This window comes from Pleurodeles waltl, chromosome 11, assembly GCF_031143425.1.
Source record: "Pleurodeles waltl isolate 20211129_DDA chromosome 11, aPleWal1.hap1.20221129, whole genome shotgun sequence".
In the NCBI taxonomy this organism is placed as follows: domain Eukaryota; kingdom Metazoa; phylum Chordata; class Amphibia; order Caudata; family Salamandridae; genus Pleurodeles; species Pleurodeles waltl.
This window is the reverse complement of record NC_090450.1, coordinates 632610946-632633299: the sequence shown is the minus strand read 5'-3', so window position 1 is coordinate 632633299 and position 22354 is coordinate 632610946. Positions and strand designations below refer to the sequence as shown.

Here is a 22354-nt window from a genome sequence, read left to right as displayed (position 1 = left end):
GAGTCTATACAGTGAAACAGGTGGACATACTCAAAGCGATTAGAGCTCAGCTGGCCACCCTGGAGGGGAAAATCCATGCCTATGAGCTAGACTTCTGTGCAAGGCATAATGTACAGGCCCTAGCTGCTGTTAGGGAGAAACTCTCCGCATATGACGAGGAAGCTCAGAAGTTGACCCGCTATCCCCACCGGGAAGCGACTGCGCAGCACTATGACGAGGACGATCGCCCTGGAAAGACACTGGCAGCTATTCTTTGGTTGCCCTGGCTGCTGCCTGTGTGGCGGAGATTGTAGAAGAACCGCAGGTCAGCCACATGAACCCACAGATCTACTACAGACAATGACATCTTTCCATTCCCAGCTGTACAGCGCTGCAATAATATCTGATGCAGAGGTTCTTGCTCCATACCTCAACACGATACAGCTGTTGTTATGGCTTGACTCTGCCCCATTTGATGTATCTAGATGCCCCCTTCATGGTAAGGAGGTGATGCAGGTGATCCAGAGCCTCCCCGGGGAATAAAGCAACAGGACTGGATGGTCCTACCACATCCCTCTATAAGGAATTTGCTGCAATTTTAGCCCCTCATCTCCTGGCTGTCTACGAGGACTCCATGACAGCCAGCATACTCCTGCAGTCATTGCAGCAATACTTATAGCTGATAAACCCTCTAATCTCTGTGACTCATATCGCCTGATATCTGTGATCAGCGTCGATAATAATCGCTAAACTCAGCCTATCGGCTTCTTCCTGTACTCCCAGACATGGTCTGCCCGGACAACTCGGGATTTGTACCGGCCGCTCCACAGCTCATAACCTCTGCATGATTTTCACACTCATGCACACCATAGATTTGCAGCTGGCTGCAGTTACCACCTTGCTCGATGGCACTAGGGCAGTTGACTTCCTGGAATGGCCGTACTTATTCCTCCTCCTTCCAAGACGCTGGCTTAGTCCCTGGTTCTTGCGCCTGCCACATTTTCAATAACCCGCAGGACTTAGCAGGGATTCCCTTTATCCACTGTCCTATTCGTCATAGTGATTGAGCCACTACCTGCCAGACTGCGACAGCACCATGCTCATAGGGGGCTCAACTTCACTGCTAGAAGGATCTTGGTGTCAGTGTATGCAGATGGCGTTACATTATATGTTATGAAACCCCAAACAAATCTGTCCCCCATAATATGCGAGGTGGTGCGATTCAGTGGATACCCCGGTATCAATATTAACTTGGCTGAACGCACCCAATACCTCTCACTCCTAGTTCGCAGCCATTTGAGTCTGACTACCCTCTGCAGTGGGCCGAGCGCCTAGTTCGCTGTCAAAATAGATGGTTCAGCTGTGACATAGACCAGCTGTGGCAGGCAAACTATGGAAGGGCCATGGCCTGGCTTGAGGAGCAGGTTCCGGCCTGGTCCCGACTACCCGTTTCTGTGGCGGGGAGGATAGCCTTTGCCAAAATTACCATCCTCCCCAAATTCCTATATTTATTCCTTAACCTCCGCCCACCACTCAGTTTATGAAAAGACCACTCAGATCTGATCTTCCTGACTTGGGCGGGTAACATCCGCAGATTGCAAGGGAGACGCTTACTTTGCCTTTTAAACAAGGCGGCCTTAATGCACCATTCATTTGTCTATACACATACTGCACACAAGCCCCATACCTACATTTTTGGCTCTACCCCACTTGGTTCCAGCCTCAGACAGCTGTTGAGGCTGACCAAACATCTTTGTCCCTTAGCTAACACGTGCTATCAACCCTATAACCTTCCCCCCTTGCATGCGGAGATTGACACAGTGGTGTTCGTTCACTGGGTGTGGCATGGGCCGCATCAACGCTCCCAACGTCCCGGTATATTTTCTTCCTCTATGCCGCTTGCACAAAATCCCATGCTTCCACTGCTAGAGGATGAGGATGAGGGTGCTAGATGGCGAGCCTGCCAGTGTAGTCTATACTTTTGGTGACCTCTAACCATAAGACATCTACCTGGCCCCTTTTGAAACTGAGGGCACCCGAACCTCCGTGCTGGATGCCCTTCTTTGTCACCAGCTTTGCTCTCCCTGCCGCGCTACACTACACGGTCCCTGTGCCACCTCCCACACTGCATGCACTAGAACACCTCGTAACAAATCCATCCCCTGTTAACTGGTCACCAGATTGCACACCACAAATCAGGACACAGCAATGGTATGCACCACAACAGCCCGCCTGTTACGGGAGCAAGACCTCCATTCCCCCCCACCCATCTCTGAAGCACAGTGGCTATACTGCTGCGCCCGGACTGCGGACCTATTGTCCAACCATAGACTACAGGTCATTCACTTCAAATATCTGACCAGACTGTACCGGACCGCAGTACAATTGCACTGCATGAGCCTAATCAAAGAGGCACACTGCCTGAGTTGTGCCGCTCGACAGGCCATGTTCCTACAAGGACTGCTCTCCTGTAGATAGCTATTGGACTGGTGTCTATGGTGGCCTCGCCCAGATCACTGGCCATTTGCCTTCGCGGACACTGCTGGCAGGATTTCTGGGTTTTGTCAAAGGTGTCCCCATACCTCCCCTACAAAAGCCTGACATCTCGTTGCAATGTTACTTTTACTGGCTAATAGTCGGGTGACCATCCACTGGGGCAGATGGCCTGCGCTTAACATTGCGAACTGGCTCTGGGACATTTCATATTGCCAGGAACAACTTTCACACTACTAGGAGTCATGTCAAAGCGCTCACGCCTAAAGGACATTTGGGATCAACTAACAACCTACCTGAGACACAGAGGATGACACCGCTTCAGACACGGACTGGAACTGGGACTGACTGGCTCTACAGCATCTCCGTCCTGCACACTTGCTATTCCGATCAGTCCCTCTAATAAGATAAATCTCGCCCCTCATAATGTGAGGATGTAATGGCTGATGTACCCTTTCTTACAATTGACTTCCCTGGTTTCTTATTAAATGCCATTAAACAAATTTTCAAAACAAAAAAAGTGCGGTGGGAGCTAAGCTCCCTAGTGGCAAGTGTGCTACAGAGGTGTCAAAACCTCACTTACCCAGAGCATTTGCTGTGGTGATAATGTAATTGTGTTCTCAGCAGGGCTTGTGTACCTGTAAAAGGCAGTACCACCTCTAGTGTGTTTTTTTTTTTTTTCCTTTTTGGGATAAATTTATTTTTTTTTATTTTTTTTACCTCTTGGGCATTAACTGTTTGTCGCTTGGGGTCAGATGTGCCCACCCTGCCACCCACGTTCCTCCTACATATCTTTTTCACAGTGAAATTCCACAAACCATGCCTGATTTTGCAAAGTGGTGACGTGACCTAGAGTCCTCAGCTTTTCACAGTTGATTAGGTTCCAAGTTTAGATTTAAAAAATAGTTGTCTGAGCACAGGTTCTCAGACCAACTGTCCCTTATATAGCTAGAGTATCCAGGGTTAGACTAGCGTTACTCACTATGCCCCTTTGTTAATCCTTATATATTTTAATCAACTGAAGCCCTCCTGACTCTGAATCGTAGCAGGCAACTTAATTTGGGTCCCATAACAGGGTGTTGTGGGAGGAAAGAGTGGAACTGGTCATAGAGACAAGGTAAAATGAATCCTTTTTTTTATGTTCTTTTTTTTTTTATTATATGGATGGATGTTTTAGAAGACGGCAGTGCTGTTAAGAAAATAATACCACAGGGGCAGTAAAAATTATCAAACAACTGTGTAGTATAAAATGAAATTTGTAATCTGCTTCTTCTTGGGTTATGATGGTGTGATATGTTGTTGCCGCTTATAAAGCGCACTGCAACCTGATAAGGTATCCTGGTGCTGAGGAAATAAGGCTCGCAAGTATTCAGCGTTATTGTGCGAAAAGCTAGGTCCTTAAGGCCTTTTTGAAGAGGCAATGTTAAACACTTTAACCGAAAAGGCCCAGCCACCTGATCTTACACCACAGAACGTGAAACCAATGACCAAATGTGCACCAGCGGGCGCAACTTATGAGTTGAAAGATAATGGTGTAACATCGTTTGCAAATGGCAAGTGAATGGGGTTTGTATTAGGTAAGGATAAGATTAGTTATTGAAATGTGAGGCCTAACGTTTGCATGCCCACTTACAGCACAAACCAATGTAAATTATTGGATATTCTACCACTTTGTCACACAATGATGATTTGTCTGTTTCTAGTTGGGTTTTCAGTTTAGTTCAGTGTATATTCTGTGAAAAACGTTGTCCAACCCATAGGGCTTCTTGGTACATGACAAGTAAAAAAGGTGAGAGAGTTTACAACATCAGGCTCCAGAATGGACTACAGAAAATCAAAATCTGTTGGAGACCATTATTATTTCTTATTTTTTTCTGAGTAGTACTTGGATAATTATATTGTGATTATATGGGTGTTTGTAATTGAGAGTGCCAATGTTTTCTTAATTCTGATACCTGACTACAAAATCAAATCACATATCCAGTGACTTCACAGGAAGTAATGTTATGTGACCTTTGTCACATGTTAGAACATTATTGAAAGAGGTTTCTACAGATATATCAAATGATTAGCACCAAACCTACCAACCACACTAAATGGATATTGTGTAATTTTGCCTATTTTGAATGTTGAAAATGTATCCCCTTCTAACAGATTCTATAAGTAGTAATGCCCAGTTTATCATTATAAATAATCCTCTCTCACACCATTGCTACCTGTAGTAAAGCCTGACCCCATTAGTATAAGCAGTATTACCCTCCAGTGCTTGTTTATAAGCTATACGTCTCCCCTGTCATTGGTACATGCAGAATCCATCAGCCCCAGTTTGTATAAATGATAATGCATAATCTTTGGTATAAGCAATTAAATCTCCATCTTTTATTTGAATCCATATGCCCTGATATTACTATTGGCATAAAGCCAGCCTTTATCAGTATACACAATATTTCTAGCCACCATCACTATGAACAGTGATGTCCTTCATCAAGAAATGTTTGTCTCTCTTACTAGTAGTAGAAGTCACCTTCCTAATCGCTTAGTCAACAATGCCATCAGTCAACATAATAATTCCCCAGCAATTTTAGCAATAATGTCCATTAGTACAAGTAATAATGGTCCCCATAATTAGCCTACACAGTATTGTTCCATTATTGCCTAGGCAAGTATTCTCCTTTCAGTAGTACATTTTGTTGAATACCTCAAATGATTTGGGCTGGCATCCTCACCCTAATGTATGTCCAGATGTGGACAAAGCAAATAAACATAAATATGTCAGAGTCAGCAATGAACATCACCGATAAGGAATCTGAGCAGTTATTGCCTCGCTCATTAGTATAAGTCAGGCTTCTCTAACACGTAGCTTGTGAGCTACGGAGGCTCACCAGATGCCTGTAAGTAGTTCTCCTGTGTTAAACCCAGCCTAGTAAATCACAAGCTTTGCTTGCCTGAGTTGACATATCTGTACCAAAAATGGAAAGCATGTATTTGAGATGAAAATGTATGTATGTGCAGAACTCATTAGCTGATATTTGGAGAAAAATAGTTAATTTTCCCAAAAACATTTAAAGCTGATATTGACAGATCAATCATGCAGCTGTAGAGACTTATTACTAATACTATTGCCTTGATACCAAGAGCACTGCATTAACGGCTGTTATGTATTACCAATGTAGAATCATTCCATATTGTCAAAGGCTTGTTTTTTACATTGTTGCAAGCAACCATTCCTGATGAACTGAGGTGATTACAGTCTTGCATATGGTGGCCACAAGTATAATCCAGCTCTGATGCCGTCACCATTACAACAGTAATTACATTAGTAGCTCAGGATAATTTTCATTGAACATAAATTGCTCCTATTGAAGAAAAAGTTGGATTTAAGTAGAAGCAGTGATATTTGTATGTAACAAGCAAAGCAGTAATGTTGTGCATTACCAGTCTAACCATTATTGGCACTCGTTAGCATTGTAATTATATTATATGTAATGTCTAGTTCCGAAGCTCACCAGCTTTATCATTTGTGGCATAGTCATTCATATGCCAGATAAGCCAGGAATAGTCTGAAATCTAACCTCAGATCTGCCAGTGCATGCTGACAATTCTGACATGTGACTAAAGTACTTCCAAGTTGCCGTAATTAAAATGTGTCAACTTCAGCAAGCCTGGTACTTGTAGTTTTCCTTTTTACTGTTTTATAAATGTTGGCTCCCAGGTTTTTGCTAATAAGCAAGAATATCTGTGTGCACTGCGCATAGCAGATAGGTCACTAAGTGCCAACCTTATAAAGTCAGTCATAAATGTGATCAAATACATTTTTTATAATCGCCAGTACTTGTAACGCAAGTATCACCTTCTTAATCAGACAAGAGTTACTACAGTTATACACAGAAGACAATTTTAAACATTGCCTTTTCATGCTTAACTTCATGAAGTGATTTGGTTTCTTCTCAGAACATACAAGTGAAACACAAGCTGATGAGGGTAGAACCAGATCACTGACAACTGGCTGTCAAAAAGTTCAAGGCAGGCAAAATGTATAGATTTTCAAAGGGAAACTGTGTATGTCAATATAATTATATTATCTGTTGGTCGAGTAAATAGTTAAAAACGTGCAAACTCAATAACTCTTACGGCCTATAAAGGGCATATGTTGATTGAATTTCAAAATCGGATTATGTACTAGAAAGCCTACAAATTGGATCAGAGACCTATTCCTTTACTACGGCACATTAAATGCATAAAATCATGAAATGATGCATGCCATGACAGAAAACGACCTAAAAACATCCCTGGAAGTAGGGTTAGGGAAGATTCATATAAACGTGAAGATTATCATTTTGGTCTTGTAGCACAAGTTGCCCACAGCAGCAGTCTGCATATGTGTGCTAACAAAGAACTTATTTTATTGGAGTCTTGAGTTAAGGGAGCTTGGGATTACAGATCATATACTTTTAGGTTACTCATGCACCCAAATGAAACCACCTAGAACTTAAATATATTTATAAGCATCATACATGTGTACATGCACAGCATAGCATTCATTTTGCGTCAGGAGCTGCAGGAATTAATAAGTGTAGTGACTGCTATTGTCTGTGTTCCCAAAGTGGCGGCAACATTACCATCCTCCGTTTGTGATCTATTTACTTTAAGATTAATGTATTTGACCGTTAGGACCATTGAATATCTAGTCTGTGAATCATCCAAAATTAGACCGAAGTCCAGTTGACTGCTGGTGGTTCCTCACCAACCGGAAAGGAATCGATTCTCACCTATACTCTAACTTTTTTATTTGTCAGTCTGGCCCACAGGACAGTACAACATTGTGACAGTTTTGAGTAGCACAAGATAAGGGAACTCTGCAATTTCTTTCATGTCTACCACCAATGTATTCAGCTTGCAAGCTCACGAGTTCTTTTTTGCCTAACACCAATATATTCAGCCGGTACGGTAGCTACACTCATCTGACGCATCCCACACTTTTAATATATGCTTCCATCTAACATTTGACCTTTTTAGGAATGGCACCACATTTTACTTCAAAATTTTTAGCAACAATGAAAACTTTGACTCCAAAACTTTTTAACCACACTTGCCACCTTTCATTTTCCAAGAAGAGTCTTGAAGCCTTGGCTTGATTGATGAATGAAAAGTAAATGAATTACTTTTTCCCCACCAGACATGAGACTTATAATTATTTCCTTCTCCCACCTAGGTGGTTGCTGTTTATGGGACATTATCAGACTTGCTTTCTGTGGCCAGCAGTAAACTTGGAATCAGAGCTTCCAGTATCTACAATGGCAGAGGGGGGCTCATAGATGACATTGCTTTAATAAGGTAAATGTTCTTAAGCGTGCTTTTGTATGTGCAAAAGCTGTCACTAATGACTGGTTGTAATACAGAATGATTCCCAAATAAATGAAGCCTCAAGTTAAGTGGTCAGCATTTTTAGCATTTTCAATGTTTGTCCTGCCTCCTGAAACCCAATTGCTTGTAAATGAGCACACAAATTTATTGTTGAACAACACCTTTGTGCACGTAACGTAGTGGGGATATTTTCCAGAAAAAAAGTTGTTTTTTGTTATTGAAGAGGGTTGTCATATGTTATTCAGTGTAGTCCAGAGATGTGGAATTTAAAAAGATATCTACTTGTCCGTGGAACAGGTTGCTTCTTAAATCTAATTGTTGTGTAAAAAAATCTACTTGTTCTTTTGGTGACATGTTCTGTGACGACAAATTATGGCAGCAATCCCATTAAATAAGATCTCTGATAATATCCTCTTTGATTATGCCAAGGCTAATACTATAGTAGGGCTTGAATACTAGTAATTTCAAGCACCACTATAGCAATTTCCTTATTTTGCCACCTTTCCTTAGATCTACATACTGGGGTTAGAGGAGGCGGTAAGAAATAGCTCCAGGGCTGGAATGCCTTTGAGACTGGGCAAACCTATTAACTTACAGGTGTTATGCATTTTCACCATCTCTTCTCATCTTTTCCCATACTGAGAAAAGATAGAAATTTACTCCTGACAAAGACAGAAATAGAAGTTTCAGGGTTGGAGGAAAAAAGTGGTTGGAGAGAAAGTGAACTTGTAAATGCTCAATAGATGTACGCATGAGCAAATCTACACATATGTAACTGCTCATGCTAAAATACAGTTCACATATATTTTCTAGAGTACAATTTGCTAGTCTACTTCTGAAAATTCTTGTGAATTCATTAAAGCCACTAATGCAAAGACCTATACCATGGGTACACTTTTGTGATTTTCTTTAAGAATTGGGCCCCTTAATAGGTTGGGCATTAACCAAGACATTTTGTTTTTATTAAAATTCTGTTTCTCTATCAATCTATCCGTGGCATTTACATGAGTGATAGCATTCTACTCCTCGACAAGGAGCATACTGGCACACAGAATAGTTTTGTTCAGTGCCAGGAACTAGTCTAGACAAAATTTGTTTTTGCTTTTTGACAATGTTTGTTCCAATGGTGAGGGCCTGGCAGCTCACACAACAATAAAGTGTTACAGAAGCCATGTCAAAACAAGAAACGCATTGACAAAACCAAAAGACTTGGCCATCAACGTTGGATTGGTTGGATTTGCCAGTGCTTGTTTATTTTCATCCCATAATCTTGTTGAAAATGGTTACACTGATTTTTGTTATGAATATTTTTTGGAAATACTAGCATGCATCAACACATTTTACTAAATAATGATTAAAGAAATAGTGCCAAAAATTTCACAGTAATGAAGAAAAACCTTTTTTCCCTGCTTGCATTTTTTTTCTGAACTTTTTATTTTGAAAGCAAAGAATCACGAGTCTTGCTTAAAAGCTTCTGCAAACATTTTCATCTATTCAAAGAGCACTCTGGGAGTATTGTATGTAGCCTCATATTGTTAAACTTTTCAAATGTGTGTGTACACATTATTTTAATGGAACCACTGTCAGTAGTGTAGCATGACCTTGCAATGAGTGCCCACCTTAATAATAAAGGCTTTGCATAAATGAACCATAAATACAAGTTTGCACAGCATTAACATATGGACACACATATTACCTCAACTGCAGACAGTTCTCTTTCCTGTAAACGTCCAGACAAAGGGTTTGTGCTGCAGGGGGTTGGGCCCGCTTGTCCCAATGACAAAATAAACATGTTGTTGACCCCAAACGATATGTCCGGGGTGTGGGGCTATAGGAATTCCACCTCCCTGACTAGCAGTAAATTGAGCATGCTGTACAAAGTTGAGGTGGGGCATGCCTGGTTTTGAACTCAGACCAGTCAGGTTCCTTGAGGTGACATGAACTCCTCTCTCCTCCAACCATAGTGGTAAAACCCACTCCTGTGAGACCACATGCCAAGAAATACCTGCCACAAGTGTGGGTACCAACAAAGAGGTCAAGGGACCCCACAATCATCTTAGAGATGACAAAAAGACTACACTGAGTACAGTGAGGTACTCCTCCTTTCTTCAAGACACAACAAAGTAACCAGTATATACAGTTTCAACATGGGGCTGATGCTGACTCACTTGAACCGGTTACTCACAGTGGACTGCATTTAAATATAACTGCAGCTTCTCACAAATACACGAAAATTGGCCTCATTGGCATATGAATGTCAACATGAGTTGAAGTCAAACATGATTAGAATGAAGAAAATGTTTGGCAAAGATAGCTGTACTTCTCTGGTTTACCTCTTATTTTGGGAAAATGTTAGTCCTTCCTTCACAGCCCTTTTAATATGCAAGAAAGTTCCAAATAATTTACAAGTAACCTTTCCTTTGGGAATAGTTTAGCACCTCCACCGTGGAATGGAGGGATTCCCCTTGAGCTTCACTGTGTAGTGATCATTTTGTATTGGTCCAATGTTCAAATGTATAGTGAATACACTAAAGTGGCTGAGCACGAAAAAGTGGCATTCCAGAATCTGTGCTTGTTAACAGGACAGAGACCCCACTCTTCATGTAACAAACATTTACTGAGATTCTCTGAACTTTGACAGGTACAAGCTACATGCAACTGCTTTGTGGAATTTAGTTGTGTGGACTAGGTAGTCTGATGATGTATCTTAACCTGAGTGAGGAGCTGTGTTGTGCCAGTTAAGCCATCATAATAACTGGGTGGCTATTTAAATCCATTAAGAAGCAATTATTGCTTAGTAGTAGTCTGAAGCCAAAGAGACATTTCTCTCTGTGATAACGTAGGATTGGTTTTTATGGCTGAGTTTTTATTTTCCGATCTTCCTCCTGATATCCTTTTGCTACCTAACATAGTCCAAGGTATGACCTTCACAAAGCCTATATTGTGAGATGTATTAAATATTTGGCCTCAGGAAGAGCACACATAAATAGACTACTGCTGTACTTGGTTAACTTCACAACCTCTAAACACTCTAGCAACTTCATTCTGACTGCAGAAATTCACGTGTGTGCCCATCGAGCTACCTCCCTGCCCTGAAGAATGGTGTGCAGACTACGCTATACTAGTTATCAAAAGATAGACGAGGGGCTGCAGTTTTAACAAATTTCTTAATTCTCACAGATCTAAGAACCAGAGCATTGGTTGCATGGGAGCTCATGCAATTTTAATGAATGGATGAATTTGTCATATATTTGAAACTGCTCTATCTCATCACCCCAGAAGGCAGGGTGAAAAATCTGAGTTTCTCAAGGTTATTAAAGGCTCCCTGCCTTATGAATCCACAACCTTCCATATGATATTTGCAGTAGCAATATTCAAGGTAAGGCACTGAGCTCATTTGGTCACTGTCTTGGCAACCCATTACAAGAACGGGATAGAAAAGAAGGCAGTTCCATCAGCTTCTCTCTTGCCTTTGGCTGTTTTGCTATTTGTTAGTATTGTCAGATCTAGCATGGGAGACGCAGCAGAGCAAATTCAGACTTTGCGGTTGTAAATTTAAAGTCCCTGGTCGTTACACCATCCTTAGCACTGGAGGACCCTCTGGCCCATCAGAGGAATAATCTGTTCTTGAGAAAATTGTAAGGCATAAAAGAGGTGAAACATTTGAATTTCTGAATGATCCCTTTTGGTCTTCAATAGGTATTTTCATACACTTCACATTGTGGATACAAGTAATACACACACAAGATAATGTAAGTAGATCCATTTCCTCCTACAACCTGGGTAATGCTGACCTAATGCAATCTATTGTATGGTTTTTCCCAACCGCACCTAACAGCAGTGTTCTAGACCAAAGAAAGGGGAGGTGGTATAATGTCATAGAGCAGTGGGTCACTCTTAAAAATTCTCTTATTTCTCTTACTCAGAGATGATGACGTTCTGTATGCAAGTGAAGGAGAACCATTTGTGGGTAAGTTCAGTTCCTTGAATGTTCAGAATGTTGTGCATACTGGTACATCAAATTCTAACAGTCCTCTCTTTCCTTCTTGTCCTATCACCTTTAAGGAATGTGCAACACGTGTTCCCACTCTCCAAGCACAATGGATTTTTTTTGTTTGCAAATGCATAATCAAATTCATATTATGAAAATCTGTAATATTAACTTCATGAACCATTACACTGTTTCTGTGTAAAAAGGTATAAAAACTATGCTGCAGACTGTTTTTATGAGCTTTTCTGCTTAAATAATAATACCTAAGTTTTATGTGTTCCAAACTAGAAATGAGTTGTCTGAAATTGTAGTGCCTATGAGAGGGATAAAGATGGTCATGCATGTGATATACATACTTCTAACTGCAGATTCTCCTTGTAAACACACCCAGGCGTCACAGTGGAGCTGGAATTTTTCTCAGCGTTGCTCCCATGTGCCAACAGGTGGCATCCTGCAGCTCCAAGTCTGCTTCATCCCACGCCGGAAGTGACATTGGATGCACATATAACCACTTTCTCCTCCTCCCCCACCTCCTCACCCCACGCATTGACATCAGTTCCCTTATTTCAGTTCCCTTATTTCATTCCCTTCAGATGTGGATACGGAGCTCGCTCCAATCTTTTACCTCATCTCTGACTAAGAGCCTGATTTAGAACTCGGCGGACGGGCTATCATTTACTGTAATGATGGAGTAACCCATCTGACAAGTTCTAAATCAGGCACTATGTTTTTGTTCCAAAATAAGTTTTCTAGTGTGCAAGAGACACGTCCATACCAAAGGCTACAGTACGTAAGTTTTGTAGGGATTGTACAAGCAGTTGTTTGTGACAGACCCCTACATGGTATGTTTCTGCTGTCTAGTGTTGCATAACTCCAAGGCCTACACCAACTCTGCCCAGATGAACTACAAGGTGATCTGGGCATGTAAATCCAAACTCTGCATCGACAAACACAGAAGAAAGATGCCTAAGATTCACTTTGGGTCAAAGTACAGGGCACTGACACACTCCCTCTCTTGGGACTGTTCCTGCAATAGAACACCTTGCATTCAAAGTTCTCAAGTAAGTCAGTGCCCTAGGCCATACAAAGGAAGATGAAGCAACATTTTTCTCCATCCCGTCCCTTGATCAGAGAAGTTGCATAGACGACAAGGTGCTTCAGTCTGTCCTGATCTCTTCTAGACTAACTGGTTCCACAACTAGTCCCGAAGCAACCAGAGTTTTCAGGTCCATGGGGAACATTACAGCAGGTAGCCGCTTTAATTGAAGCCATGTTGTGACTCTTCTAAGTCCTTTCAGACCCCTAAGGCGTGCTTTCAGACTCAACAGATCCGAGGAGGCCTCCAGTCTTGCTACCGTCAGAGGATCGATCTTGGACACCACCTGTGCCTCTTGACCCCTCGCAGAGCCTGTCCAGACTCTGGGACCAATGCCCATCCCAGCGCCACATCACAAGCCTGTTCTGCCCATGTTGACAACAGCTCTGGCACCACGTATGCCGGAGGAGGACCCAATTGTTTGGGCCGAGTCCGGGAGAAAACCACCATGGCCTCAATTGAATTTGCGTCGTATACATATTATGACACAGTTGGTCACCCCTCTTTCTTAGTCGGACAATACGTTACCACTGCCAAGGAGTCACCTTCAAGTGCTCCAAAATCTTTGACTCAGATTCAGAACATAATCATCATGGTTTGGGGATGGCCAAGATGCAGCAAAATATGGCATTCAGTCTGACCTGGATACTCCAGACTGCTTAGGCATGGCAGTCTCATTACCAGCGTGGTGCTTCAGCACCAGACATGGAAGAAATGCACAGGTTTTTCAGGAGACGTCCAAGTGTCATTAATGGATATTCCATATGATGGCCCACGGCTCTTCAGAGACAAAGCAAGCACTCACTGGAGCACTTTAAAGAAATCAGGGCCACAGCACATTAACTCAGTCTTTTTGGGTCTGTGAAGCAGAAGTCCCAGCAATTTCGTGCTTTCAAGGTTGCAGAAGTGTTTTGGCACAAAGGCTGCCTAGGCCCTTGCAACATTCAGCCAATAAGGTCTAGGCCTTCAGGGACAGCGTACTGCCCAGTCCCTTGCCCTCCACCCCACCTCCCTCCTTCATCTTCCAAGCCGCTTTTGCTGGCCTTCACCAGCACATGGCCACCTTATTGGAGGCAGGATAATGTTTTAACTGCATGGACGGGGGGGGGGGGCATTGCAACTGACAAATAAGTACTCCAGGTAGTTCAGCAAGGATATGTTCTGCCACTCCTGTACAGCGTGCCTCATGTCCCACCCACATCTGAGCGACTTTCAGAAGACCATTTGTCTGTTCTCCAGTAAGAAGCCCATGCTCTTTTGGACAAAGGAGCCATATGGAGGTTTCCAGCATCGGAAATAAGGACATATTACTCCTGGTATTTCTTGGTGCTGAAGAAAGATGGAGGCTTTCATGCTATTGTAGATCTTCCTCTGCGACTTCTTTCTGGAAAAGGACAAATTCAAGATGCTGCAGTTACCGGTAGTCCAAGAGCATTTTCGGTTTTCCTTGCACCCTTTCAGCCTCACCCCTTTTGGTGGTGTTAAAGTTTGTAGGAAGTCATCAGCAAATAGGATGATTTTTTTTTTGTGTCCTGGCCAGAACTGTTGAGCTGATACATGTTAATACATGTTGCAAAATGCTGCATGCTGAAAGCAAAGAGGGGTGGGGAGAGGGGACCTTCCTGAGGCTGCATCTATTCATGGCAAAGTAATAGGAGGGTTTTGGTAAGAGCCACTGATGTAGGCAGACAATTGTCAGGTTTGAGATTGAATTCCAACTATAATAAAGTGCTGCTAGCAGGGAGCCCAGCACCTCTGGGTGTGGCGGTGAGAAAATCACAAAGACCAATATATTCCCTATACACACCCTCTCTGTCTTTCAGTAGCATATATCGTGCTGCAGTGACCATTAACTCCGTTTTGTTCATCTTTTGTGTTGTTCCCAGGGTAAGTACTGTCTAAAGTTGTTATTCAGCTTCCAGAGGAGCTTGCCGAAAGCTGCAGAGAGGAGCCCATAGGTAAAAGTGGCATCAGATAAGTGGGGTGCTTTTGGACTGCTTGAAAAGAGATAGTGGAGGGTGCCATGCTGAATCATGAGGCTGTCTGAGTGTGAACTACAAGGCCATCGAGGCCCGACCCATTAGTGCATCGATGTGCAGCATTTGAGCCACGAAATGCAAATAACATCGGACCTATAATCAAATGCTGCTATTTATATGCCTGAGGAGTTGGAGAGCTCAGCCAGCATGGGGGACTTAATAGATGACTAGAAGAGTAACAATAGGAGAAGCAGTTGGGAGTGGTCTAAACCAGGATGTTGCACACAACTGCAGTAGAAATAGCCATGAGGCTGTAGGTAACAGTACTGTAGCCAATGGGCCATTCTACTCCACACCTATATAAAAATGGATGTATAACATAATACCTCACCTTTTTAAAAGAGAAACCACACCTGTTGACAGTGAATGTTCCACTTGATATCCAATTACTTTCCGCCAGATGGATATGGCCTCAATTATTTTGCCAGAGCAGGACAGCATTCTCTTTTATTTCAGAGCCACAGTATTGGCACATACCTGATTTAAAATCAAAACCTGACACCAAATTTCACAGTGCCTGAAATACCTCAGCTTGTGCATGTTGATTGAGTTTTGGCCATCCCGTAGACTAGGAGGAGAGAAGGAGAAAGAGAGGGAGAGGTTTTTTTTAAAACAAACATTTGTAAGAGAGTAGCTATGTCTCAAACACCAACATTAGGAGGCTGATCTCTGCTGATTAGATAAACTAGTAAATCTCATTCTTGGCTATGGTTATAGTAAAGGGGCATGTAGGAGCTTCCTTGGAATGGAATACACGACTAGTGTAAGAACATAAGTACATTTTCAAAGCTATAGTGGTATGTAGAACACTTTAATATGATTTAATTACTGGCTTCCAATTGTTTTCACTTCAATGATCTTAGCTGTGATATATGTAACACTTACAGGACCTTTCAATAAATATTTTTACAAACCTTGTCATATCATGCCAAAGTAGGCATTATAACGTAATAAACCCCTTACCTATGCAAGGTGTATTGTTAAACTGTGAAATGGTTACAGATATACAGGCAAATATACCATAGAGTGATTCAAATTTATTTTGCTGACATGGCAAGATATAGCCTCCAGTTCATTATTGTAGTTTTTTTAGAGACATTGTTTTTTTTTTTATCACAAAGAATAACAATACAAGTTACCAATTAGTAACCTTACAGCGGTCTCCAACCAAGTGACATGTAGTGTTAATGATTTATCGAAGATCAAAGTCCATTACATTAAGCATCGCATGTAAGTATATCCCGGTACTCTCCCCTTCTGATGCAATGAACAGCCACACCTTCATTGCAACAATTACTCATTCTTCAACCTCTGAGGATTCATTCAGTGTTCCTCCCTCTATCTCCTCAAACTTAGTTAGCAGCGTGCCCCAGATCTGCAGGTCTTCGGCTACCTTATCATCCTGCCTACATTTACGAAGGCAGGCTTCTTCAGCCACTGCCCACTCACTGAAGTCTCATACCCAGCTGTCCACACTGGGACCTGTCTGGCCCATCCAAACGATTGCAACCCTCTGTTTCGCTAACAATAGGATGAAGTAAGTGAATTTATATTCCATCTTTCTGTCTGTACGCTTCTTGACATCACCCAACAGGCAAACTACTGTCTCTCTTCTATGTTGGCACCACATACCACCTCTAGGTGCTGCATTACAGTGTCTCAGAATGTACTGACTGGTAGCAGTGCCGTACTAGGTGCAAGAATGTTGCTGTCTGTTCTGGGCAGTGGTATCATCCACCTGCCCTAGCGGAATCTATTCTATGTAATAATACAGGGGTAATATATGTTTGATGCATAAAATTGAAATGTACCAGCTTAAAACATGCACTACATGACCCCATCCAGACCAGAGAGCAAACCTGACTTCACTGTGCATCCTCAAATGGTGTCCCCAGTTCCTCCTTGCATGCTGCCCTGGCCAGGAAGGAGGCCTTAAGTGTATCATTGAGCATGGCTGTGCATAGCTTTGAGACTAAATGTTGGGATCCCCCCAACTCTATCAGTGCCCAGAACAGCAAGGAGGAAGGCAGGGCAGCCGGTTATTTGGGGCACAGTTCTCAAGATATATCTGCCATACTGGGGTGCAGGAGGAACTGACCATTCCCTATATCAAAGGTCTCTTGGGCTGCCTCAAAAGAGATGAACACCTCGCTAGGGTAGAGTTTGCCAAAGGTCCCAAATCCACCCTCACGCCACTCAGTGACATCTACCAAACTTGCAAGGTTACAGAAAGCTGGGAGGTACCAGAAGATAAACTCTCAGGTGAAAGGAGCCCTCCCCAGCACCACCTTCACATGCTGTATGTTTAATGAGACACAGTACCAAGGCCTGATTGCTCCTGCCACTGTGCAACAGCTGGGGCAACAGGGTGCCACGTGTCTTCTCCCCCAGAAGGGCCTTCTCCCAATTGTTCTCCGACGACAGCCAGTAAGTCGAGTACTGCAGTTGGGAGGCTAAGTAGTACAGTTAGATGTCCGGGACTGCTAGCCCACCCTCCATTGTGGGCAGGTATAAAAAACCAAGGGCTACCCTGCTTTTCCCCTGCCCATATAAGCAGTGTGAGTAGGGAATTCAAGCGTCCAAAGATCGGTCTCTGCAGCATCTCAATTGAGTGCTGCAAGGTGTATAGGCATCATGGCAAGAAAACCATATTCACCACTGCCACCCGTCGCATTAGAGACAGTGGCAGTACTATGTTAGTATTATTGTCCAAAACCAGAACATTTTAATACCTATTTATGTTACCTTGAAATTGTTTTCTACATAATTGATTTGTTAGTTAATAGTTTTTTTAATTAATATGTGACATTTAGCCCATTTTCAGTCAGTGACAATGTTTTCCATTTTAATAGCTCTATAACAACATGGACACATTAATAGTGAAGAAGTTGGTGGCTATCTATGACTTTATTCAGGAATCTAGACCTAGGGAAGCCAGTTGTGAGAGATGTTCAGGGGCGACGGTCAGTCATTTTAGAATACTGCTGGTTATGCCTTTATTCAAGGTGTGCTTCTCCATCTGAAAATTTATGTCTGGATGTTGAATTACCCTTTCCTAGTGTCTATTCATCAAAGCCTAAGTATCATTGTCACAAAAATCATCTGTGATATTGTAGTTCTTTCACTTTTCTTGGACAAGTCCACATTTCCTGCAAGATGTAGGGATTTACTCCCTTGTTGAAGAACGTTGGCCTTGTGCCTGCCACTCTGAAAAACTACACACCCATCACCTTCTCCTTGCATTTTCTTTGTTATGGAGAAGAACAGCCAACCGGATTGTGAGGATGCTAGGAGAGTATAAGCTACTGGACACGTCACAGACACAATCTGTCCTATTAGCCACATTCGAGTTCCTGACCAATAGGGATCAGGACATTGAAGCAGGCATTTTGCTTGTTGACCTCTCTGCAGCCTTTGATGTATACAATACATTCTGATTGGCTGGCTGTCAGAAGTAGGCCTGGTAGACTCCGTCCTCTTTTGGTTTAAATCCATCTTGAGTGACGGTACCCATGTGGATTCTCTGCCTCTGTAGTCACTGTAGCACTCAGTAGCTTGTGGTTTGCCCAATCTTTCCTGTTCTCTTTAACATTTGTAGAACCATTGAATGCCCTGCCTTTTTTCTTTCTTATAAGAAAGCAGCACTCCTATGGGAGTCCATCAGGATCGCAGCTTTTTTTGATTTAAAAAAAAAAATAAAAAATTGCCCACCTGCATTTAATATTTTAATAATGGGATCCCGGAGTGGGCCAGCTCTCTTTATTTAAAATATACGGGGGTGTGAGTGGGGCCAACCTGCCCAAGCCAGTTTCTTTTAGTGTTCAGGTAGTCTCCTGTTTAGACAACACTCGACGACTGTTGAGATTGGGCTAGTCATTGTCTAGTGCAGTCAGTCATCTGTGAGATTTCCTCTTGGCTAATCATAGATGTATGCATACCAATTTTCTAAAGATGTATCAGAAGAAGATGGAAACCCTGGTCAACAGTGAAGCGAGTCCTTGCTGGAAGTGCACCTGGCCACTCGTATAGGTCCACACCAGTGCTGGCCGGCCTGACAGGCACAAACTTCTTGAAGTGTTTTCAAATATGATTTCTTCTTTGAGACCCAATCCAAAAGATCTTGCTGTCTTGCTTTCTCCATCCCTGGCCCTAAGTAAAAGTTAGCTGTTTATCCCAGTGAAGCAGAATGCAGGGACCTTTAAGGACTTTGTGCTTTCACGCCTTGACTACAAGATCCACTTGCATTCAAGGCTAGAGAGGCTGGGAATTCAGAGCCTGAAATGGTTAAGCACTATCTAGTGGCCAGGCTGGAATGTGTTGTCATTAAATTCAATCATGTTTGAATGCGTCTTTGATGAGAGGCAGAATATTAGGTAATTTTGAGTGACAATTAAAAGTAAAAAATACTAAACATAGGAACACCAGAACAGTTACTTTGAACTCAAGCAGCCTCTTCAAATTGTAGGTTGTAGGGAGTATGCAAAAAGAGACTTTTGAGTGAAGCATTGTAACAAGACAGTACTCTGTAATAGGCAGTATTTGGAATCCCTTGAAGGAACGATGCTTTGTTTGCAAAAGAAGCTGTAATATGCGGCAAGTCAGGTGTACAATGAAATTACAGCTTCAAGAGCACTTCTTCCATTTGACTTGTCATATTGAAAGAGAAGTAAAATGTGCTACCTATTAAAGCAACCCGAGTCTGGTTTTATATAAATAGGTATTCGCTTAAGTGAGGATAATTTTGTAGGATGTAGTTTCACAGAACACCATTATTTGTTGGGTATTAATGTAGAGTTGGCCTGTCTTTTTCTGGTTAGGACCAACTGTTCGCTAGCAATGGCTTCATGCTGAGGCAGTTTACAATCATCTATTCTTTTGCGATTGCAGATCAGTGCTTCAACTCTACATAAGAAACAACTTTGTTACTAGCGATGTCAGTGATCAGGTGGCGTCATAAGTGGCCATGACCAATGTGGTTAAAAAGTCATGGAGTTTCTCAACTTCTATTTTATTTAATCTTTACAGCAAAGAACACTCTAGGTCAGTGGTCTCTAAACTTTTCAATGCTGCGCCCCCCAGTTGAAAAATAAAAATCATTGGGCCCTCCTCAGAATTTTTCACAATTATTTTATAAAGGTGGCAATGTTTAAATATGTCTAGACCCATTTAAACATTGCAGTTAAGTACTGTTAACTTTTTAAAAATGCAATAACATGCTTCTGCTTAAAACAAAGCCATGTTATCTGTATAAATCTTTTGGCTAGAGCCTTGCACCCCCCTGGGATCACATGAGACCCCCCAGTTTGAAGACCTCTGCTCTAGGTGAACATGAAATATTGCAGTGCTGGACTCTGTCTGTCTGTGACATGGTGCAGTACTGAAATGTACAAAAAATAATCAGACTAGTAAAGAACATAACAATAACATTAATAGATAATTAATGTGCAATGGGCACATTCAAAGTGAATGCTTGGGTGCATTTCCTTATTTTAAGTGTAGCTACCACCGCAATTTGCAGGTGAGCCTCCCTTTCATCACTGTATGATGCAATTAATCTGTACAGTAAAATTGTTGATATGCAACTGATACTTTTCAGATTCTCTGCACAGAAGCCTTCCAAGCTGTTTGTTTTGTTGCAGATTCTTTGGCGGATGGGTTTAGAGGGCCTGAAGAAATGCCAGGTGGACCCACAGACTGGTTGACACTAAATGTTGGAGGACGCTATTTTACAACTACACGGTATGAGTGTTTTCAAACATGAGGAATTAATTCTTCACTACAAGTGGTTAATTCAGATGTGGTACTGTCACTTCTTCGGTTGTATGAGTCATCAGGTCCATTATTTTTCATACATTAGGGAATATGATTACTCATTAACAACAGTTGCTTACACCTATAATGGATTGATCCTGCTTTGTGCCATTTACAAGTAAGCTAGATAAATGTATGAGATGTAGGTAATCCAAATTGCCCCTTACTTCACATTACTTTCTTTCACTCACTACTCTACCCTTGACCACAGGGAAAGGCAAGCATACTGTGGGTTTGGCCTGCTCCTCTAGCTCCTCCTCCTTTTACACATAATTTTCCTCTTGACGCATTCTACTTATACAACCAGCGTATAACAGTCTTCTTCAACTCCCAAGTGATTCTGACTTTTCCTTGCTTTTATATACCCATTCCCATCAAAATGAGATAGCTTTTGTGTATTAATCAAAAATGTGCATAATTAACAAGTGCCTTAAAAAAGTCAAATGTGCAGAGGGAGAAAGAAGCATGAAGGTATTCACTCAGCTCCTAAATGTAATGCTAGAAAATCAAAGGAGACTGAAACCACAGCATCATAGAATGCAGAAGCTCATGAAAAAATACTTTGGAGGCTCTCACCCACTAGTTTCTAACAGCGGTGTATATGATATCCACTGATGTACTTGTAGTGGACTGCATCATAATGGGGTCTCCGACGTGGGTATGGGGTAGTCCAGGTAGGTATTGCCTGCACCAGGAGGAAGAGATTCTGGTTACAGGAATATGGTGGCATCAGTAAAGGAAGTTAAAATTACCTCCTAACCCTAAAGTATGCCATTTTAATAAATGACGCTCGTGTGTACCTATTACATCCTCTCCGTCCTGAATGTTTGATCCAGGATGGGGAGGACGCAATAAATACACTCCATTGGGCCAGATTCTACACTAAGCTTTTTTTTTTTTATTCACCCGCCTTTTGGGTCCAGTCCAAATCCTAATAAAGGGAATGGCATATTAATTCCTTAGAATATGTAAGTAAATGTACTTGCTGTCAGCTTTTTAGAGTTCCAGAAGAGAGTGTCCTTACTGTGAACACTGGGATTGGTTAATCTTATGTCCTGAAGAAAGCCTACCCACCTACCTAGGTGCAAGATGGTTGAAACATGTAGACCACTTTTGTGAGATCTGAAGGATTGCTAATTTGTCCCCAACACGTACAGTTGTTTTTTTACCTTACCCCATCCCTTTTATTTTATTAAAATGGCATACTTTAACGATAGGAGGTCATTTTAACTGTCCTCACTGATCCCACCATATTCCTGTAACCAGAAATTCTTCCTCCTGGTTGAAGCAATACCTACCTGGACTACCCCACTTCCAGGTAGGAGACCCAATAATGAGGCAATCCGCTACGAGTGCATCAGTTGATATCATGTACAGCACTGATAGAAACTAGTGATGGGTGAGGGTCTCCAAAATATTTTTTCATGTGCTTATTAACAAGTGAGCTGAATATTATTTTATATTTTTTCACATGTATATGCTAATGTGACACTAATGCCATTGAATAGATTTTGCTGTGACTCATTAAAAGTGTGTTTTTCTGGCCTCTGTTAAATAGGCCTTGATTTGGCCTCAGTGCCA

General features: G+C 42.0%; 1 protein-coding gene across 4 annotated transcripts in view; it reads left to right on the top strand.

Annotated features, from left to right (window-relative positions):
* The window catches only part of KCTD9 (potassium channel tetramerization domain containing 9), a 137313-nt gene that overhangs the window by 34428 nt on the left and 80531 nt on the right, over positions 1-22354 (top strand). For 3 of the 4 annotated variants that reach the window (XM_069214145.1, XM_069214144.1, XM_069214143.1), the window contains exons 2-4: positions 7685-7806; positions 11763-11806; positions 20602-20701. In XM_069214145.1, coding sequence (XP_069070246.1) covers positions 7685-7806; positions 11763-11806; positions 20602-20701 — 266 coding nt within the window. The remainder of the gene's footprint in view (positions 1-7684; positions 7807-11762; positions 11807-20601; positions 20702-22354) is intronic. The other variant, XM_069214146.1, reaches the window with a different exon arrangement.